This window comes from Hyperolius riggenbachi, chromosome 4, assembly GCF_040937935.1.
Source record: "Hyperolius riggenbachi isolate aHypRig1 chromosome 4, aHypRig1.pri, whole genome shotgun sequence".
Taxonomy (NCBI): domain Eukaryota; kingdom Metazoa; phylum Chordata; class Amphibia; order Anura; family Hyperoliidae; genus Hyperolius; species Hyperolius riggenbachi.
In genome coordinates this window covers 79407941-79431154 of record NC_090649.1, presented here as the reverse complement: position 1 = coordinate 79431154, position 23214 = coordinate 79407941, and the positions used below count along the sequence as shown (strand labels likewise).

Below are 23214 nucleotides of genomic sequence, written 5' to 3'. Positions count from 1 at the left end.
TTGGATAGAAGAAAAGCATGGGTGGCCAGTTTGCAGCACATATAGACTTCACAACCCTTCTTTGCCAGTAATCGCCATTGTGCCTAGCACAGTTATGCCTCGTACACGTTAGATAATCTGAGACAACAATTATTTTGGTCTGCCTCTGCCTGAGAATCTATCATGTGTACAGCACAGTGGATCGCTGAGTGACAAGTGACAAGCCAGCACATTCTTTTTTTTTTTCTCCACCATGCCGCAGGATGCTACTCACTCTCTTGCCCTCCACTGTGCTCCTGCCCTCTCCATAGAACAGTACTCATTGTTTGACTGCAACTGAACAGCAGTTGCAGTCTATTAAAAGTCGTTAAGGGTGACAGTTATAGTCAGTGAGTTTAACGGTGCCATTGATTTATTCTGTATCAATGTACTTTTTACCTTTTGTTTAATACTGGCCTGGATTGCTGGTCATTGGTTCAGTACTGTATGTTATACATGCAATCTGGCCAGAAGAGTTCAAAGGAATTGTTCCCACGGGGATTCTCACTTACCTTTAGCATCCTATACCTCTTATATACTGTACATCCGGATTACTGCAGTTCCATAAATACGCCATTGATCGTGACAATGTTGGTCTTTGTGTAGGATATTGTAGAATGGCTTATGAGTGATGGGTGTGGCCGGTCTATAGGGGTTCTGGTGAGCGCCCTGCATGTACATAAGGCCCCTCAGCAGGGATTGGTTTTAACAATTAATGTTATTTAATAATTGTGCAATAAAGTATTTTTTGTGAGCTGTGCTGAGCCTTTGTCTCCAGTACACTTAGCCATAGACCAGGGGTCTCAAACTCGCGGCCCGCGGGCCATTTGCGGCCCTCGATACAATATTTTGTGGCCCTCGCCGGCAAAAGCTTCCTTATAGTTCGCTTCAGTGCTCCCAAGTAATCCGCCGCATCCCCGCCGCTAAACGAGGGCTGCAGAGACCCCAAATTGCTCGGGGGCAATCCGCCGACATTTCCTGGAAGGGGCAGAGCTTTCAGCTTAGCTCTGCCCCTCCTGACGTCAATCGCCGCACGGATCGCCGCCTCTCCCCGCCCCTCTCTGTGAAGAAAGCGTGAGAGGGGCGGGCAGAGGCGGCGATGCGCCGTGATTGTGAAATTCCTTATGCGGCCCAGCCTCATCCTGACTTTGCCTCCTTCAGCCCCCAGGTAAATTGAGTTTGAGAACCCTGCCATAGACCCTGAACAAGCATGTGTCTGACTGAAGACTGGATTAGCTGCATGCCTGTTTCATGTGTGTGATTTAGACACTACTGCAGCCCAAGAGATCAGCAGGACTGCCAGGCAACTGGTATTGTGGTATTGTTTAAAAGGAGAAATATGTGGCAGTCAGCTCCCCCCCCCCCCCCCCCCCCCTGTTCCTCGAGCTGGATATGTGGTGACCGTGCTCACCTCACTGCTGTTTCCTGCTTTTCATCCTCCTTTTTTCCTCTTTTCTCTGTCTCTGATGTATCCATGTATAATATGTCAGATGTTGTGTGCAACTTCTATTGATACAATTAGGGTATGTTGCCCCATACTATTATTGTTGCTGCATACTTTACCTTCTTGGTTAATAAAAAGAGATTTAACAAGAAACATGGCAGCCACCATATCCCTCGCACTTCAGGTGAATTTTAACCACTTAAGCCCGAGGGTTGTTTTCACCTTATTGACGTGAGCAATTTTCACATTTCAACACTCCTCCCATTCATTACCTAATAACTTTATCACTACTTATCACACCTAAATGATCTAAATATTGTTTTTTGCCGCCACAAATTAAGCCTTTTTTTCGGGGGCTATCGGGAACACAAACGTCATAAGGATAAAGCCAGTTGTGCGTGTACGCACCTTTAGCGGGCTGCATATGTGGCCTTTTCACAAATCCTGCCCTGGGAGGCACTATAAATAAATGGCATGCTTTACATGTGCCTGTATCAAATCTCAGGGCAGCGGAGCCTGGGGCTGCTAGAATACACAGAATTATTATTATTTTTTTATTTATATAGCGCCAACATCTTCCGTAGCGCTGTACATAGTACAAACAAATAATGGGGAACAAATATACATAAGAAATACAAGACACTGTACAATCATGACATTGAATAGAATTAAAAATACAAATACATACATAGTTGATGGGTAGATGGTTCATGTACATATGTTAAAATTACAGCAGTACGAGAAACACTAGGAGGAGGTCCCTGCCCTTGCGAGCTTACAATCGAGAGGATTATTATTGTAAGGTCTTCATGAAGAGCAGATCCTTCCCCTGAATAATGCAGCGTGTGGAGTCAGCAGACAGGGGAATACCAGAGGCTCGGACACCATGCTATTATGTGACAGTGACGCACCACTGCCCATTGTCACCACCAGGCGGAAAGACACAGCCCTTACACCTAAATTACCATTGAATAGACTTCTTACGACTTCCCTTGTTGTCTCCATTCTGTGACTTGACATCTGAGGTTGGAGATTGTTACTGATTTGTTTCTGTTCAAGTCTGGACACGTCCTGATAATAAACTGCAATGTAAAGATTTCTATAGCTCCCTGTTAGAGCTGTAAACTGTATGGGAAACTCACATTACTCGAAGGACCCATTTCGGTCCCAGTAAATAAGTCCTATTATACTTCCAGGCATTGTGTTACTCTTCTCTTTATGTTCCTTAGGTCTCTAATAAAGTAAAATGACACCTTGTTTTTTGAGAAATTTATAGTAATCACTTAGGGCTGTGGCTCACTAGAAATAGCGATTGCGTTTTGCGAAGTGCTTTTTGTAGTGATTTTAGCACAGTTTTCTGGAGCAATTTCTGGTGATTTTAACCCTTTAGCAGCCAATTTATTTAGAGGCTTGCAAAGAGTCCAGGCCAATTTACTTTAGCACATTTTTTTTATTTCTTTGTTACATTTTCTTGCTTCGAATTAGTACTGCTGTAATGTGTGTTTATGGCCAGTTGTCACTAGGGGGCAGTGTGAGACCATAACAGAGGACTTCTGCTTTCAGTTTCTATATTTTCTGCTAGAGAGAGAGATCTATATTTACAGCACAACAAGTTCTGCTGGCTGAGGTCAAAGGCAGTGCACTTATCTCAAATGAGATAACTCTATCGAAGCTGCTAATGGATTAAAGTCGTTTTAAACTCTGACATAACATTCAATAAAAATGTGTTTTCCTACTTTGTATTACTCATACAGCTATCATATTTGCTTTTGTGCGTAAGTAACATTGTCTGTTTACAAAGTACACGTTTCCAAAGTGTAGTTTATCTTGCCCTGAAACCTGCCATTACATTTTATTCAAACTGCTTTTTATTATATATTGACATCTTCTAATTAGCTGTTTTGAGCTGTTTGTGTGCTTGAAGCACAGAGAGCTTCACAGAGAGCTCCTTTTCACTTGTTACACTGTGTTTACACACATGTATCAACATTGGAATTGTTACGCTTGGTGGTATATTCTCCACAGTCAGCACGTGGTGTATATCCTGACGTGAAGGAGGTACACACGCTATCACAAGGAACCAGGATATCCCCAGTTTAGTGGAGGAGAGGACTGACTCCAACAGGAGATGTGGCGCACAGAGCAGGCGTAGATCCGAACAGCCACTAACAATCCTTCCACTATAGTGGCTCAGCGCGAGGTAGCGCTGAGCGCATAAACCAGAACTCAGAGGATCAGGACAGGTAACAGAATGAACACTTGCTTAACTAGTCACTGCTTAAAGAGACTCTGTAACGTCAAAAAGATAGAATGCCCTTGCAAACTCAAATATATAGGGAAAACTAAGAGAATGTTCAAAGAGAGAGTCTTGGAACATTTGTGTCTAATAGAAGAGAAAAATGAAGAGAAAAGCTTTCTGGCAACTCACTATGCAGAAGTACACCAGAGTAGCCTGGAAGGCACACAAGTGAAAGGGCTGTACAAGCTAGATGTCTCGACTAGGAGAGGTGACTACGATGATTTGCTCTATTGCAAAGAGGCCATGTGGATATATAAGCTTGACACACTGTATCCACATGGCCTCAATAGAGAGCTAGACTTGAAATCTTTTCTGCGCCTGGAGGCGTATAGATAACTAGTTGCTAGCCTCAAGGTCCCCTCCTATATGTATACATATATGTATGAAAATTGGAATAGAAGGTATGAGTGATCTAGTGTGTATGAAAAAGATGAAATAACAATGTATTAATGGATAAAAATCTGCTTAAAACTACTAAGACCAACATACCTAATATATCTAATAAAGAGAGACCTCGACATATGCACAAAAGGTTAAGATATACTCGGAATCTATTGACATCTTGTGGAAAAATTGAGAAATGCACTATTGCTTTGAATGGGAGAGCCTTTGAATGGAAAAGACTCGCTAGCTGGATTAAAAGAAGGATGGGCGGAGACAATACGGGACTCAAAAAGAGCAGGGTAAGGCGTGATGTCACACCCTGAAGAAACGCCCAAAGAGGCGTGAAACGCGTCGGTGGGCGGAGCTACCTCACGTCTGGCCAGGCCTGCACACCACTACGCATTACGCTGGAGAGATCCTTGCTGGAGACGCCAGAAAACGCCGGGACAGAGCGGGATGCAAAAGCGGAGACCCCACGACTAAACACGCTGGGACGCCAGCTGGTCAAGGGTCCGCTAACCGATGCGCAGTCTGAAAACTACACGCAAGTGTTGAAGGTCCGGGCAGTAACTGGTAACAGAGAGCAGCTACAGCGGAAAGCAATTGGTGAGACGCTTATGCAACGCTGCACTAACGCTTAATATGAAATGTGGACTGCATGCGACCATTAACTAAACCTGACTAATGTGCTAGCACGGGAAGATAAGGACTGTTTGTTTGCTATGTACTAACTAGCTTTCTATTTTGCATGCTTAGCAGTATAAACTAAACTAACTGCATGGAGTTTAATCATCTGACACCCTATGGATTACAATACCGAGAAAGATGCAGTATAGTGAAGCACTGTAAGAAAGACCTGTCTTAACATATGCTATCCTTCCCTATGCAAATTTGCACAATATATAGCTTAGATAGGCAAAGCTGCCATCATCTGCAGATCTACAAACTCTACACTAGTTTGAAGGCTGTGTGTGAGCGAGGCGCATGTGTGTTGTTTGATCATTGTAAGCTGGCCAGCAATCTGATAATTGTAGCTCCGCTATATCCCTAATTGATTTTATGATCAATCCTTTCCCATTACCTTTCCCCCCTGTTTTGTTGTTTCTTTTTTATAAATTTTATCACTATTGAAATAATAAATTTTGATATATTTACATATATACACTTGATACCTTATTTTTGAATTTAAGTAATTAATGACTGGTTGTGTATTCAAATGCAGTGCTAACCTGGTCTGCGCATACTTCACTAGTGGGGATAATCCCCACAGAAAGATAACGCTGTAGCCTGCAAAAATATACAGATCAAAGAGGTTTTGTCACCTCTATCTTTTAGTAACGTCAAAAAGATCCCCTGGGGGGTACTCACCTCGGGTGGGGGAAGCCTCCGGATCCTAATGAGGCTTCCCACGCCTACCTCTGTCCCACGGGGGTCTCGCTGCAGCCCTCCGAACAGCCGGCGACAGAGCCGACTGTCAGTTCAATATTTACCTTTGCAGGCTCCAGCGGGGGCGCTGTGGCTGCTCTCGGCTCCGAACTACACGGAAATACCTGATCTCAGTCGGGTCTGCTTTACTGCGCAGGCGCCGGAAACTTGCGCCTGGGCAGTAGAGCAGACCCGACGGCGATCGGGTATTTCCGTGTAGTTCGGAGCCGACAGAGCGCCTGCGCAGGAGCCAGGAAGGTAAATATTGACGTCATTATTCTCGGAGGGCTGCAGCGAGACCCCTGACGGACGGAGGACGGCGTGGGAAGCCTCATTAGGATCCGGAGGCTTCCCCCACCCGAGATGAGTACCCCCCAGGGGATCTTTTGATGTTACAGATCCTCTTTAAGTGACAGCAAGCGTCCATAACAAGACAGACTGGAATGAGGCAGCCAATGCGATTGCAGCGGTGGCGTGCCTCACAAGGACAGGACAGAATAGTCGGGAAATAGAGTCAAAGAAGGCAGACGTAATACACAAATATACAATAGGTATGATTTCCTAGCGTATTACGATTACAGCTATCAATGAACTACAAACGACTAACTGACATATGTATATATTGGCGATAAACCGATATATGACATAAGCAAGGAACACTAACTAAGAACTGGAACAGGACTAGGAAGGATTCGCTACTTCTACGCAGAAGTAGCGCAATCCACGCAAGGCAACAGGAACAGGACTGACTAGCTAAGCACGGGTGATCACGATACACGCAACCTACCAAAACGTGCTGGAAGCTGACTGACTGAACACAGGAAATAAACAGTTAGAGTACGTATATATCAGCGACACTGATGTATTAACGTAACACGAATACAAGGAAAATAACAAACACGCTAGTATGCGTATATATTGGCGATGAACCGATATATGATGCAAGACTAGCAAGTAACAATTACTGAATAAACAGAACAAGACTTAGGACTCACTGACCTCTTTGCATGAGTCAGTGCAGTCCACACGAGATCTAGGAGCGAGGGGGCCCAGACAGAGTAACAGACTGATCTGAAACTATGATAGCCCGAGGAGCCCTGCAGGAAGCAGATCTTTATACTGAGGTCATCCAATGGGAGCAGACATGCAGATTCCCACACAGGTGAATGGTAATTATTCAATCCTGAGCTGGCCAGAACTGCAGAGCCACTACAGATAGAATCAGCAACTAGTTTGAGTGCAAACCAAACTATGCAAGCAAATGCATGCAATGACCTCAAAAACTGCTTGTCTTCAGTAAAACTGCAGCCAGCAGTACATGCTGCAGACATGATCATAACAGTAATGCAAACAAAGATACTGTTATCTCCAGTTCGGATGCGGATTTGAAGCTGAATAGCAGGACAGAGTGCTTTGTTTAGCCATTTCTGCTAAAAAATAAATCTGGGATAGTAGCTTTCAAGCTGTGAGGAATCTTTTAGAGCAAAGTTGAAATGCTGGCTTTCAGACCACTTTAAAGCGCTTTTAATTTAATGCTAGTGATTTGTACAGCTATTGCGATTTGCAATTTCCTTTTTGTTTTGGTTCGCTGCAGCATTGCTTTGTACAAGCGATTGAAAAGCGAATTTTGCAGTGATCCTATACTTTGTATTGCAGCCCAAAAATGCTGCAGGACCCACAATTATGATTTGGAGAAATCACAATCGCTCCCGTGGAATCACCTTCATTGACTTTCATTAGCCTATCGTTTCTGGAATCGATAACTATTCCATGGTGTGCCTGAAACAGCCCATGTGGGCCTCAGCTTTACATATTATTGGCACATGCTATTTCAAATTGCTTACCTTGAATGCAAATGCTCAGCTACGTAAGGCTGATAATAGCAGACTCTGTCAGGATGGGCAATATCAGAGCTTCCTGTCAGTCACTCAGTTATTACAGTTGTGGAAAATGAGAAACAATGGTCCCTGCTCTGTGTAGCTATTCACTTATGCAGGAAGGAGAAATTAACCAGTCTGTCTCTACTGAAAACTAGTGCAACACAGAGTACAGGTTCCAGACTAGAAAAACAGTGCAACTTTGCTTCCCGTCAGTATTTCAATTAGATAGCTGGCTAGAAATTGAAGTGAAAAGGTAGTTTTCATAAAGTTCAACAACAACAAATATCTGTGCAGTTCTAATACATGTTTGTAGCCAATGTTGAGAAGGAGTGGGAGGGATTTCATGTAAAATAGTCAGTCAATAAAATACTGAGTTTAAAGTGGAATTCATGGCTCAACTATGACACCATTGCATCAGTCACAAGACCATGTGGGCAGGGGAACATCAATGCTTCCATGACTCCTGCAGTTGTGAGGGCAGGGGGCCTGGGGGCTTACTCTTGTACTTAAGATGCAGAACGGCAGCGGAGCGCCATACATTTACCAGCTTCTGGTACTGGGACAGATCCTCCTCACACCTCTTCAGTGTACAAGCGCCATACAGCCTATCGCCACATGGCTCCTGTCTCATCGGGGCAGGGGCGGGGATTTGCTGGGGAGAGAATGTTTAAAATGTGGCTCATACTTATCAGTGAGTGATTTCAGTACTGGGAATGATCAGGTTATTTTTGGTGTGTTATTTGTCAGATGGTGACCTTCAGGAAGTCATCCCAAAACTACAACCCCTTATTCCTGCCCAGGAGAACCTCCCCATCACGGCCTGCAACCACCACCTCCCTGCGCAAGACAGAGCACTGGCTGGCACACAAGCCTTTTGTCCAGGTAAGTAACACATGGGAAAGGCGAAAGGTATATTTCCAATTATAGAATTTCATAAATGAAATGTCAGTCACCGGCCAGCAGCTTACAATATCTAGGTCTCTTTCGTATTCCTATATCTGCACCTGACTCCCTCCACCTGTGTGCCTGCACCTGACTCCCTCCACCTGTGTGCCTGCACCTGACTCCGTGTACCTTTGTACCTGCACCTGACTCCCTCCACCTTCGTACCTGCACCTGACTCCCTGCATCGGTGTGCCTGCACCTGACTCCCTGCATCGGTGTGCCTGCACCTGACTCCCTGCATCTGTGCGCCTGCACCTGACTCCCTCCACTTGTGTGCCTGCACCTGACTCCCTCCACCTGTGTGCCTGCACCTGACTCCCTCCACCTGTGTGCCTGCACCTGACTCCCTCCACCTGTGTGCCTGCACCTGACTCTGTGCACCTTTGTACCTGCACCTGACTCCCTGCATCGGTGTGCCTGCACCTGACTCCCTGCATCTGTGTGCCTGCACCTGACTCCCTCCACCTGTGTGCCTGCACCTGACTCCCTCCACCTGTGTGCCTGCACCTGACTCCCTCCACCTGTGTGCCTGCACCTGACTCCCTCCACCTGTGTGCCTGCACCTGACTCTGTGCACCTTTGTACCTGCACCTGACTCCCTGCATCTGTGTGCCTGCACCTGACTCCCTGCATCTGTGTGCCTGCACCTGACTCCCTGCATCTGTGTGCCTGCACCTGACTCCCTCCACCTGTGTGCCTGCACCTGACTCCCTCCACCTGTGTGCCTGCACCTGACTCTGTGCACCTTTGTACCTGCACCTGACTCCCTGCATCGGTGTGCCTGCACCTGACTCCCTGCATCTGTGTGCCTGCACCTGACTCCCTCCACCTGTGTGCCTGCACCTGACTCCCTCCACCTGTGTGCCTGCACCTGACTCCCTCCACCTGTGTGCCTGCACCTGACTCCCTCCACCTGTGTGCCTGCACCTGACTCTGTGCACCTTTGTACCTGCACCTGACTCCCTGCATCGGTGTGCCTGCACCTGACTCCCTGCATCTGTGTGCCTGCACCTGACTCCCTCCACCTGTGTGCCTGCACCTGACTCCCTCCACCTGTGTGCCTACACCTGACTCCCTCCACCTGTGTGCCTGCACCTGACTCCCTCCACCTGTGTGCCTGCACCTGACTCCCTCCACCTGTGTGCCTGCACCTGACTCTGTGCACCTTTGTACCTGCACCTGACTCCCTGCATCTGTGTGCCTGCACCTGACTCCCTGCATCTGTGTGCCTGCACCTGACTCCCTCCACTTGTGTGCCTGCACCTGACTCCCTCCACCTGTGTGCCTGCACCTTCGTACCTGCACCTGACTCCCTGCATCTGTGTGCCTGCACCTGACTCCGTGCACCTTTGTACCTGCAACTGACTCCCTCCACCTGTGTACCTGCACCTGACTCCCTGCATCTGTGTGCCTGCACCTGACTCCCTCCACCTGTGTGCCTGCACCTGACTCCCTCCACCTGTGTACCTGCACCTGACTCCCCGCACCTTCGTACCTGCACCTGACTCCCGCACCTTCGTACCTGCACCTGACTCCCCGCACCTTCGTTCCTGCACCTGACTCCCCGCACCTTCGTTCCTGCACCTGACTCCCCGCACCTTCGTTCCTGCACCTGACTCCCCGCACCTTCGTTCCTGCACCTGACTCCCCGCACCTTCGTACCTGCACCTGACTCCCCGCACCTTCGTTCCTGCACCTGACTCCCCGCACCTTCGTTCCTGCACCTGACTCCCCGCACCTTCGTTCCTGCACCTGACTCCCCGCACCTTCGTTCCTGCACCTGACTCCCCGCACCTTCGTTCCTGCACCTGACTCCCCGCACCTTCGTTCCTGCACCTGACTCCCCGCACCTTTGTTCCTGCACCTGACTCCCCGCACCTTCGTACCTGCACCTGACGCCCTGCATCAGGTGTGGCTTCACCTGATACAGCAATCACTTTCACCACTGCATGCACATGTGGCTGAAAAGATAATCGTTCAGGCTAATAGGAGTGATCAGGCAACTGCTGGAATTTTCACTGTCTTCATTTTTATTGTATTTATTTATTTTACAAAACATTCTTTACCTTACTTGGGGGTTTGGTGCATACTTCAAATAAATGTAACATTCTCAGCATCTTCCAATAATAAACATTCTTACCATAGTGTGTTTTCACTGAAGTCTCCACTAACCAGCATGTCTTAGGGGGGGTAACAGGGACAGTGCTTTGGGGGTTTGCAGGTCATTATAGGGTAGAAAATACTTACGGAGCCCCCAGGCGCCATCTTCTACCCTTCTTGCAGCTCCCTTTCGACTTTCTGGCATCCATGCATGGCTCCTGGCGTGTCACCTGACCTGAAGCGGGTCAGGTGACAGACACTCTGGGAGCTGTACACAGAGGATACCGGAAAGCCGCTAGGAGCTACAGGAAGGATAGAAGACGGCGCCTGGAGGCTCGGTAACTTTTTTCTGAAGCACGGGGAAGGGGGCGGGGTGTGCTCTTTTCATTTGGTTGCTCAAGCAACCGGCATGTACACATATCCAGCATCAGGCAATCCCCACGTGTCGGAGACAGGGGACTTTGCTGTAGTAAGTTCTTGCTGAGACCAGCATTTGTGGCTACTAGTAGTGAAGCAACACACAAAACACTATAGTCACACCAACCAGATATAATCTCTCATCATTTGGTCAACTCTAAACTGCCAATTTTTTTTTTTTTTTTTTTTGCATTATAGTCCATTTGTGCTGCCTTTGTAAATACAACCTATGACCTGTATTTTCCAGTCGCTCTGTCTTTAGCTACTGTATGTCCTCTGGTATGTAAAACTGACTTTATCATATCTCTGCAGCTGTTAGCAGATGAAGAGAGTCAGACGATCAATGTGATGACGCAGAGCGTGCTGGAGACAGAAAACCACTATAACCAGGTGAACTATAGACAACACCTCTGGGAACAGCCTAGTCTAGACCAAGAACAATGCATGCTGGGCTAACTGCAGTGCATGCTGGGAAATGTGCATGGGGACAAGAAGCTCCTCACAGTGCGTTGAGCATTCTCCTTGACAGGAAGTGGGCTTTCCACCATCCTGGGAATGTTATGGGCTGAGATTATGGCAAAGCATTTATTTCCAGTAGTTACTGGGCTCCTGGTATAGACCAGCTGAGACCAATAAGACGCCAGCTTTGTTGTTCTAAAATGGCAAATGATTTTTAGTGTCTGCAGGTAAATGCAACTAATATAAGAGCTTATGACAGTTGAAGATAGGTAATTATGCAGAGCTCTTGTACAACACACAGTGAAAAATCATTCTACATATAGGCTATCATTCATAAAGCATTAATGCATGTGGTAATGTAGAAAACAGCTGACTTTACGGAGCAGTCAGCAAAATGTCAATTCATAAAAGCAGTTACTGCATAAAAAAGCTGACATTCCAGAGCAGTGAGGTAAATTACCGCCTTATGCGGTGATTAACTCAAGACATGTCAGTAAATGTCAATTCATAAAGATTAGAGCAGGCGGAAATGGCATGGAGAATACAGCCTGCTTTAAAGAGGTGATAAGAGAGCGATAACAGCAAAGTTAATGGAGACAGATCTCCCAGGCAGCAGCAGAGCAATCGGAACAAACAAGGCTTCCCATAAATACCCCAGGCTGTGTTTTTAACCTCTTGGGTACCTGTTTTCAGATGTATTTCACATCAGAAAGCCTGTATGTGTAAAGTTTCTTGACGTTCTTCTAAGCTGTGGCAATTAGATAGATCGTTTAGAAAGACTAATAGACAGATTCAGGGTAAGGAGAGGCAGTATAACAAAAAATGCACATCTAGAGGGAAGTTGGGGATGCCTCTTTTATTGTAACGCTGTCCATGCACAGAGAACAGGAATGTAACAATGTTGTAACAAGGTTACCGACAGCCGGGCTTCGGGAAAATACCACACTTATATCCCAGCTGTGAAAAGGTTTATGAATTAGCAATCTAAAATACCGAATGCGGTATTTTCCCACCCAGGTTTTTTTTTATTTACCGCACATGCTTTTATGAATGTTAGCCATAGTTGCTGAAGAAATTCACTTCTGTCTTCTGTGTTTTTTTAGCCAGATCAGTGTCTAATTAGTTCTTATCAGCAACTGTGAACAGACTGCAAGAGAGCTCTGCCGAGGCAGCTCTTCCCTTATGCTAGGTATAAACCATGCGTTTTTTGATCGATTTTCCGGTGGATTTCCCGCTCGATTCTCTTATCTTTTCATATCTATTTACATTCACTTCTATGAGAAATCGACCAGAAAAACGATAGAAAATAATATCGATTTATTGAATCTAACACAAAATTGTTTGGTGTGTACCTAGCATAAGAGTAAACACTGAGGCCTAACTCTTTCAGTGCTCCCTGCAAAGGTGAAACCAAGTTAAAACTTCAGGTTTTTTTTAGGAACTCCGTAAATTGTAATGAAGAATTGTTTCCCCCATAAAGGTTATCATGCTGTGGCTAAGCTTTCAGAGCAGAGAGGAAGTTCTGAATTTAGTTCCACATTAAGTTTGATTCTGGTCCTTTGTCCAGCTGCTCCCACTGAATGTGACACTTTACATCACAGTGGAGTGGTCCTTGTAATGTTCCTGTTATATGTGTCAGTGTGTAGATGAGTATGTGAGACGGGCGGAGAGCGCAGACCTGTGCAGGAAGGAGATGCGGCATAAGAGGTGGTCGGAACGTGTGGCAGAACCTCTGCAGAAAATCATTGAGGACTACATAGATGGCCAATCCAGCGAGGACATAGAGAAGAGGAGGAGACTGCTGCTAGCACAGTACCTGGAATACTGCAACAAAAGGGTACTTGCCAAACACTCCGACTTTACATAGAGCCAGAAAGGAGACATGGTACTCGGTTACGCAATGCAGAATAAGAACCGCTAGGCATGTTGCTGTGGGCCAAAGGGATCCTAAGTACATCTATCTATTGCAGGACCGGGCCGAGGCAGAGGCGAGAGAGGCTCCAGCCTCAGGGCGCAGTATAGGAGGGGAGCACAACTCACTCAGCTATCATTACCCTATTGTGTTTGAAGCAGAGAGAAATAAGAAAAGGGGACACATGGCAGTGACTGCAAGCCAGATAACTAGACATTAAGGTGTTGGGGAAAAGGGGGGTCTAATAGCAATCAGTGTGTGATGGCCGGGTTGGGAGGAATGGGGGGCGCACTTTGGTATCTCAGCCTTGGGTACTGGAGGACCTTGTCCCAGCTCTGATCTATTGTGGATGTTCACACTGTGTAGGGTGTAATGGCACCCACCACAGCTAGTGTAGGGACCCCGGAGTAAGATTGGCCTCAACATTATCTATGAGGCTACCCACAAATCTAGCGTTGCTTGTGTACCAGAAAAAATAGAGTGGCATGTGATCACTTCTTTAATCAGCTGATAGATTTCTAAAGTTCTAATTGGTTGTGATCACTTCCTTCTTTACCACATGATCCTTACTAGCAAATCAGTTGGACCATTTCCAGGCTGCATAATATTGCCCGTACATTGGCAGTTGGAGCCACATATGCCATAATCAGATAGATCCCTCTCTGAACAAATCTAATCATTTAGGGATCTATTGCTGCCAGTGTAGTGCACACCGATTTTGCAATAGATTTTAGGACAAATCTATTGTAAACCTGAACAGCCACCTCTACCTGGCAGGCCCTCCAGGTCTCCCTTATGTACTGTATACCTCTCCCTAGCCTGCGGTGATTGTGCAGTGTAGTTTTGGCTACAATAGCAGACATGTCAGTGATACATGCCAGGTACAGCCATTGGTATAGTGCTGGGCGGTGTTCCTACAAACTAGCATACATTGTCAAAACAGCATACATTTAAAGTGATATACCCCTTTTTAGTAGAATCAGTGTCCCCTTGCCCGCTCGCTTCGCTCACTGGGCTGCGGGCTCGGTCCTCGCTTCGTTTGGACAACTTTTTATTCTAACCCTATGTCCACTTGGATAGTGGAGATTGCACATCAGCGCACAGGCAGCTAACTCGGCTTGCAAGTTTAGTGCTGCTGATGGGGTTAATGTATGACCTGCATGACTTTGCACATGCTCAGTAGCATTTGTATGCTATTTTGTCGGGTATGCTAAAATGTTGGAACACCGGCAGACAGAGCAGAGCTCTATACAGTGTGCAGATTATGCTGTATTGTCTCCTGGAGGCGGGTTGATCAGTGCTGGAGGAGTTGTACTCTGCCAGGACATTACTATGCCTCTAACCGTTGTTATTCTCCTCTAGGGCAGCGCATTTATGAGAGATTATGATTCCTCCGAGTATGACCCTTTTATTAATCGCCTCAGCAAGCAATACCTCCGGGTAAGAAAGAATTACTAGACTGCAAATGATTTCCTCCTGAGAGACTGCATTGTGAGCTGCATGGCAACAAGCATTCACCATCAGCAAACTAAACACACCAGAGCTTAGCAGACAGCTGAGCAACCCAGTGCAGAGTACAGTGACCAGCAGCAACCCAGGGCAGAGTACAGTGACCAGCAGCAACCCAGGGCAGAGTACAGTGACCAGCAGCAACCCAGGGCAGAGTACAGTGACCAGCAGCAACCCAGGGCAGAGTACAGTGACCAGCAGCAACCCAGGGCAGAGTGCAGTGACCAGCAGCAACCCAGGGCAGAGTGCAGTGACCAGCAGCAACCAAGGGCAGAGTGCAGTGACCAGCAGCAACCCAGGGCAGAGTGCAGTGATCAGCAGCAACCCAGGGCAGAGTACAGTGACCAGCAGCAACCCAGTGCAGAGTAGTGACCAGCAGCAACCCAGTGCAGAGTAGTGACCAGCAGCAACCCAGTGCAGAGTACAGTGACCAGCAGCAACCCAGTGCAGAGTACAGTGACCAGCAGCAACTCAATGCAGAGTACAGTGACCAGCAGCAACTCAATGCAGAGTACAGTGACCAGCAGCAACTCAATGCAGAGTACAGGGACCAGCAGCAACACAGTGCAGAGTACAGTGACCAGCAGCAACACAGTGCAGAGTACAGTGACCAGGAGCAACACAGTGCAGAGTACAGTGACCAGCAGCAACCCAGTGCAGAGTACAGTGACCAGCAGCAACCCAGTGCAGAGTACAGTGACCAGCAGCAACCCAGTGCAGAGTACAGTGACCAGCAGCAACCCAGTGCAGAGTACAGTGACCAGCAGCAACCCAGTGCAGAGTACAGTGACCAGCAGCAACCCAGTGCAGAGTACAGTGACCAGCAGCAACCCAATGCAGAGTACAGTGACCAGCAGCAACCCAGTGCAGAGTAAAGTGACCAGCAGCAACCCAGTGCAGAGTACAGGGACCAGCAGCAACCCAGTGCAGAGTACAGTGACCAGCAGCAACCCAGTGCAGAGTACAGTGACCAGCAGCAACTCAATGCAGAGTACAGTGACCAGCAGCAACTCAATGCAGAGTACAGGGACCAGCAGCAACACAGTGCAGAGTACAGTGACCAGCAGCAACTCAATGCAGAGTACAGTGACCAGCAGCAACTCAATGCAGAGTACAGTGACCAGCAGCAACTCAATGCAGAGTACAGGGACCAGCAGCAACACAGTGCAGAGTACAGTGACCAGCAGCAACACAGTGCAGAGTACAGTGACCAGCAGCAACCCAGTGCAGAGTACAGTGACCAGCAGCAACCCAGTGCAGAGTACAGTGACCAGCAGCAACCCAGTGCAGAGTACAGTGACCAGCAGCAACCCAGTGCAGAGTACAGTGACCAGCAGCAACCCAGTGCAGAGTACAGTGACCAGCAGCAACCCAGTGCAGAGTAAAGTGACCAGCAGCAACCCAGTGCAGAGTAAAGTGACCAGCAGCAACCCAGTGCAGAGTACAGGGACCAGCAGCAACCCAGTGCAGAGTACAGTGACCAGCAGCAACCAAGTGCAGAGTACAGTGACCAGCAGCAACCAAGTGCAGAGTACAGTGACCAGCAGCAACCCAGTGCAGAGTACAGTGACCAGCAGCAACTCAATGCAGAGTACAGTGACCAGCAGCAACTCAATGCAGAGTACAGTGACCAGCAGCAACTCAATGCAGAGTACAGGGACCAGCAGCAACACAGTGCAGAGTACAGTGACCAGCAGCAACACAGTGCAGAGTACAGTGACCAGGAGCAACACAGTGCAGAGTACAGTGACCAGCAGCAACCCAGTGCAGAGTACAGTGACCAGCAGCAACCCAGTGCAGAGTACAGTGACCAGCAGCAACCCAGTGCAGAGTACAGTGACCAGCAGCAACCCAGTGCAGAGTACAGTGACCAGCAGCAACCCAATGCAGAGTACAGTGACCAGCAGCAACCCAGTGCAGAGTAAAGTGACCAGCAGCAACCCAGTGCAGAGTAAAGTGACCAGCAGCAACCCAGTGCAGAGTAAAGTGACCAGCAGCAACCCAGTGCAGAGTACAGGGACCAGCAGCAACCCAGTGCAGAGTACAGTGACCGGCAGCAACCAAGTGCAGAGTACAGTGACCAGCAGCAACCCAGTGCAGAGTAGTGACCAGCAGCTACACAGTGCAGACTACAGGGACCAGCAGCTACACAGTGCAGAGTACAGTGACCAGCAGCAACTCAATGCAGAGTACAGTGACCAGCAGCAACTCAATGCAGAGTACAGTGACCAGCAGCAACTCAATGCAGAGTACAGTGACCAGCAGCAACTCAATGCAGAGTACAGTGACCAGCAACAACCCAGTGCAGAGTACAGTGACCAGCAGCAACTCAATGCAGAGTACAGTGACCAGCAGCAACTCAATGCAGAGTACAGTGACCAGCAGCAACTCAATGCAGAGTACAGTGACCAGCAGCAACTCAATGCAGAGTACAGTGACCAGCAGCAACACAGTGCAGAGTACAGTGGCCAGTAGCAACACAATACAGAGTAGAGTGACCAGCAGCAACTTAGTGCAGAGTACAGTGGCCAGCAGCAATGCAGAGTGCAGAGTGCAGTGACCAGCAGCAGCACAGTACAGAGAACAGTGACCAGCAGCAACACAGTACAGTGGCCAGCAGCAATGCAGAGTGCAGTGACCAGCAGCAACACCGTGCAGAGTGCAGTGACCAGCAGCAACACCGTGCAGAGTACAGTGACCAGCAGCGACACACTGCAGAGTGCAGGCACCAGCAGCAACACATTACAGAGTACAGTGACCAGCAGCAACACTGTGCAGAATACAGTGACTAGCAGCGACACACTGCTGAGTGCAGGGACCAGCAGCAACACAATACAGAGTACAGTGAGCAGCAGCAACCCATTGCAGAGTACAGTGACCAGCAGCACCCCAGCACAGAATACAGGGACCAGCAGCAACACAATACAGAGTACAGTGACCAGCAGCAACACAGTAAAGTGACCAGCAGCAATGCAGAGTGCAGTGACCAGCAGCAACCCAGTGCAGAGTACAGTGACCAGCAACAATGCAGAGCAGAGTGCAGGGACCAGCAGCAAGCCAGCACAGAGTACAGTAACCAGCAACAACACACTGCAGAGTGCAGGGACCAGCAGCAACACAATACAGAGTACAGTGACCAGCAGCAACCCAGCGCACAGTACAGTGACCAGCAGCAACCCAGCGCAGAGTACAGTGACCAGCAGCAACCCAGCGCAGACTACAGGGACCAGCAGCAACACAATACAGAGTACAGTAACCAGCAGCAATGCAATGCAGAGTGCAGTGACCAGCAGCAACACAGTACAGTGACCAGCAGCAATGCAGAGTGTAGTGACCAGCAGCAACCTAGTGCAGAGTACAGTGACCAGCAGCAATGCAGAGCAGACTACAGTGACCAGCAGCAACACAATACAGAGTACAGTGACCAGCAGCGACACACTGCAGAGTGCAGTGACCAGCAGCAACCCAGTGCAGAGTACAGGGAACAGCAGCAACCCAGTGCAGAGTGCAGTGACCAACATGTTTACATGTTATGTTTATTGACATACTGCATCTGATGAAGCAGGGCTAGTCCCTGTGAAACAGCTGTCAGACTTTGCCTTCCCCCTACTACTGTAACCTATATGTGTCTAGCCAGCCACAAATAAAGGGATTTTTAGCAGCTGTGCCCATCTTTGTTCACCTTTCTTTTGACTGGACTTGTGGATCACTATTGGAGCACGCGGCAGGTAAGCCCAGTGTGGTTGTATCCGTCCCTGCTGCATTTAGTGTCTTAACTTACTTCTAAACAGAAAGTGATATGGAGGATGCCATATTTATTTCCTTTTAAACAATACCATTTGCCTGGCTGCCCTGCTGATCCTCTGCCTCTAATACCTTTAGCCACAGACCCTGAACAAGCATGCAGCAGATCATGTGTTTCTGACATTATTGTCAGATCTGAAAGATTAGCTTCATGCTTGTTTCTGGCATTATTCAAACACTTCTGCATCCTAATAGATCAGCAGGACAGCCAGGCAACTGGTATTGTTTAAAAGGAAATAAACATGGCAGCCTCCATAGATTTTTCACTTCAGTTGTCCTTGAACTGCCCGACAATGGAGCAGTTCAGCTGCTTGTGGAAGAGGCCTTAGACTGCACCGGGGGTACTAGGTTGTGCGCCACTGAGGGACAGCTGGTGATGTAAATTGTTCCATGGACTCAAAAAAAAAAAAAAAAAAAAAAAAGTGTCCTGCTGTATAAATGCATAAAATAATATCTCAAATTTTTAACAAATCCTTTTTTTGGTGGGGGCGTGGCCTGTAGGTTTCAACGCCGCCATTTAAGGACCCCCTCCTACAGCCGTACCAGAAGAGGTATGAGGAGGAGAAGGTGGCCCTGCACTGTGACACAGGTATGTCGCACACACATCTGCCGCACCTCGGGGCTTTGTGCTCCTATCAGTGGGGGGGGGGGGGGGGGGGGGGAAGGTCAGCAAGATGCAAATAATTCTGATGCAGGGTTATCACAAATCACCTTGCGGTGATTGGCCAGGCTGCGCAAGGGGTCTAGGGGGGGCGGCGCGGCAGGTAGTGGCGAATCGGCGCGTAGCAGCGGCGATCGTAAAGTACACGCAGCTAGCAAAGTGCTAGCTGCGTGTACCAAAAAGAAAATTATGCAAATCGGCCCACCAGGGCCTGAGAAATCCTCCGCAGCGGCATAGCCCGAACTCAGTTTGGGCTTACCGCCAGGGCATCAGCTACATAGACACACGTCTGTACAGGCTGGCCAGCGAAGTTGCCCTAGGGGAGCGGATCCTGATCCCCGATGGGCGACTTTTGTACATTCCTTGTGATCACTTTCACCTTTAGCACATTGTCATGACCAGAAAATCAGAGCCTTACAAATGTATTACCTGATCACATGCTCCTCCATGATTTCTTTTACACACAAGAGATGCACTTCCTGGCTAGGCCAAGGATAAATGCCTGCTACATACTGTATATCCAGGGCCGGTCCTCTCATGAAGCAAGGTGAAACATTTGCATCAGGCGGCAGAGATTACAGGGGCAGTATGTTTGTACTGCGGTTACACTAACAGCGTGCAGTCAGAGTAGGAGAAGTGAGAGGAGAGCGAGGTGAAGAGGTTATCATTGGGGAAAATCAGCTTGTTGTGCTGTGTGAGGAGTCTGACAGTGAGTGAGGAGGGGGAGGTAGGAGAGCAGCAGTGTTTTATTTTGACTTGCACAGCACAAGGGAGGAAGTGGCACTGCTGTCCTGACTGAGGAGGAATGGAGTGGCTATTGTGTTGAGCTTTAGCATTAGAACATTAAATGAAGCAGAGTAAATTGTCAGGTGCGATCATTCCAAATCGAGGGGGGCGCATCCTCACAAGTTTGTCTCAGGCAGTAAAGTCTAGAACCGGCCCTGTGTATATGCAATTTTGATTGGCCAATCACTGACCATTTTTACCACTTCCATGTACTATAAGAGTTTACCTACACAATCTGACCATAGTATTCAAAATCTTTTGGCCCTCATACAACCTGTATGTGGTAAAATTGGCCAATCAAAATTGAAGGTGTGTACTAGGATAAACCTTCTTCTGGTTATCTCGCCCAGCTATCTCTGTGGACGTTGCATCACCAGCTCCGCAGCCGAGGCTTCTTGATCCTGGAGTTTAGGAATGTTTTCTTCTCTTAGGCCGGATATTTTCAGCCAAGGAAATCAGAGAGCTGAACTTGCAGAAGCTTCCGAGTGCTCCGCTGGGCCGTCAGACTGTGAATGGGACCGAATGGTTAAAGACTCCATTTGGTTACATTGAAAGTGACATCAGGCTGAAGAGCAGGTGAGTGATGTCAGAGATGGTCACAATCGATGTCTGTCTAATCAACCAGCATTTGCGTTAGAAATGATGTCATCAGTAAGATGGAAACCACCCACACCTTGGTACAATGGTAGCCAAGAAACTTATAACATTCAATTGGCATCAAACGATACTACATTACCTGTCTTCAGCGACTGGCTAACAGCTATGTCAGACATCTGATCATGAAACAACTGAATTACGGACTATATAATTGCATCTATATTACAGTGTGTGGGGGGGGGGGGGGGGCTGTCACACTGCTACTTTTGTGTCGGGATTACTCACTTCATGCAGTGCGTTACTGGGCAATGTGCGCAGTGCAAGCATTAAGTCTATGGCGTGTATGCTGCACTGTACAGGTTATTTTGCATTGGTAGGCGGCGATGCAACGTTACATCACTGTTGTGATCCTGTTTTTCAGGGTATGCAGCGCAACATATATAGAGAAGCCTTAAAGGACAGATGCAAGCAAATTTAAAAGTAAAATAAAAATCTACTTACCCAGGATTTCCTCCAGCCTGCCCAGGATCACCTCCTTTGCAGCTGCCGTTGGGCATCTACTGCGCCTGCGCGAGAGCCACTTGCGGACGGGCAGACATGGTCTGGAGTGTTCTGCGCATGTACAGTACACTCCAGACCACAAGCAGCTCTCTTGCAGGCGCAGCAGATGCCGACCTGGCGAGTTTGGCATCTGCATCAGAGGGGACCCCGGGCCACCGGCTGAATGCAGAGCTGCGGCGAGGGCATGGGACGGCTGCCAGGGGCTGGAAGAAGCCCCAGCTAAGTAGATTTTGTTTAGAACATTTTCACGGACCTTTAAAGCATACATGTCAAACTCTGGCCCGTCGGCCAAATCTGGTCCTCCGAACCATCAGATTTGGCCCTCAGGTCGTTTCCCCACTTTGCATTATGTTTAGCTTACTCTAGATCACCAGGGAAGCTATAAAGGAGGGTAAGCCTTAGAACACCAGCGAAGCCATATGGGGAAGGGGACAGCACTAGATACCAGGGAACTGTATAAGGAAGGGAGGGAGGGGGCCAAAAACACCAGGAGACTGTATAGGGGAGGGAGAGGGCCACTAGACTCCAGGGAACTGTATAGAGAAAGGAGAGGGCCACAAAATACCAGGAAACTGTATGGGGAGAGAGGACCACTAAACATCAGGGAACTGTATAGGGGATGGAGAGGTGCTATTAGACACCAGGGAACTTTATAAGGTAGAGAGGTGGCCACTAGACATTGAGGTCGACCCGCGACTTAATTTTGGCCCACTTTGTATTTGAGTTTGACACCCCTACCTTAAAGCATCCATGTGAAGTTGGCCCAGCCTGTATACCTGACTCAAGTCTGTGCTTGGCCTTCAGACACAATAGAGCAAGTGTGTCGAACTCCAGGCCTGGAGGGCCAGATCCATGCCAGTGTTTAGGATGGACTGAAAAAGAAAGGAATGTGTTCTGCCTGATGGACTACACCTTTCCTGATTCAGACCCAATTCATTTGAGCTGTGTCAAAAATGTGTGAGGATGTCAGCCCTCGTAGGACCGGTTTGACATACCTGCAATAGAGCATTACATGAACACTTTGTTTGAGCTGTACTGTGCCTGTCCGTTTCTCTATAGGCAGAGGGTGAGAGGTTCTGTCAACCAAGGAATCCTGGACCTCAAGACCTGGGCTGACACCAGATACCCTCCTGAGATCTTCAACACTGAGAGGAACATCTGTCATAAGAGAAAGTTCCCAACCGGAACATCACCCCTTGCAGCGTGTTCTAAGCACTGGGGACCCGACCATGCCACCAAGATGATCACAATATAAAGATATGGCCAGAGAGACTTATGTGTGTATGTGTCTGTATGGTGTTGGGTTAGGTGTCCATCAATGATGCAATCTCACCAGATCTATTACTTCTAAGTTAGCCAATAAATGGTATCATCCTGATTCAAAACATTTTGCTTTTACTTATGGCTAACACGGTACAACACTCTACTGCTTCTACCAGATCTACGTAACAGAAGGGTAAACTAAGTAAATATATTTTGAATGGATATTTTAGCTAGTCCCTCATATTACATAGATGTGGTAAGATTGTACAATCAAGATTGCATATTTAATGGAAACCTTTAAACTTTGTGTCTGGCATAACTTCTATGCAGGTCAATAAAAAAATAACCTCACCTCATATTTCCTCTAATTATTTAAAACACATTTATCGTAAAGAGAAGCTGAGACGAATAAGACATAAGGATGTATATTTTCCTGGGGCTTTCTCCAGCCCCCTGTAGGCCATTTGCTTGATCACCCTCCTCACAGTCCCCTTCCCTTGCAGGCTGGGCTGGTAAATTTGTACGACTGGCTAGTGGCCATTACACATGCAGAGTCCTGCCCCCCCATTGAGCCAGGAGCATTCTGCGCATGCACATTTTGATAACACTGTAACTGCATTTGCGCATAACTCTCCCTGTATCAGGACCATGACAGGGGAGGCGATTGTGCAAAGGCCCGCAGCCCCGGCTGGATCATGGACTTCACTGCAGGGAATCGGGAGGACGGCGATCGAGCAGAAAGCCTACAGG

At 47.9% G+C, this 23214-nt stretch overlaps 1 protein-coding gene across 3 annotated transcripts in view; it reads left to right on the top strand.

Annotated features, from left to right (window-relative positions):
• LOC137571303 (protein FAM228B-like) overlaps positions 1–22815 on the top strand; it is a 33305-nt gene extending 10490 nt beyond the window's left edge. For all 3 annotated transcript variants that reach the window (XM_068280251.1, XM_068280249.1, XM_068280250.1), the window contains exons 4-10: positions 8198–8332; positions 11225–11302; positions 13011–13208; positions 14646–14723; positions 19098–19185; positions 20475–20619; positions 22261–22815. In XM_068280251.1, coding sequence (XP_068136352.1) covers positions 8198–8332; positions 11225–11302; positions 13011–13208; positions 14646–14723; positions 19098–19185; positions 20475–20619; positions 22261–22456 — 918 coding nt within the window. In that variant the 3' untranslated portion in view covers positions 22457–22815. The remainder of the gene's footprint in view (positions 1–8197; positions 8333–11224; positions 11303–13010; positions 13209–14645; positions 14724–19097; positions 19186–20474; positions 20620–22260) is intronic.
• The last annotated feature ends 399 nt before the right edge of the window (positions 22816–23214 follow it).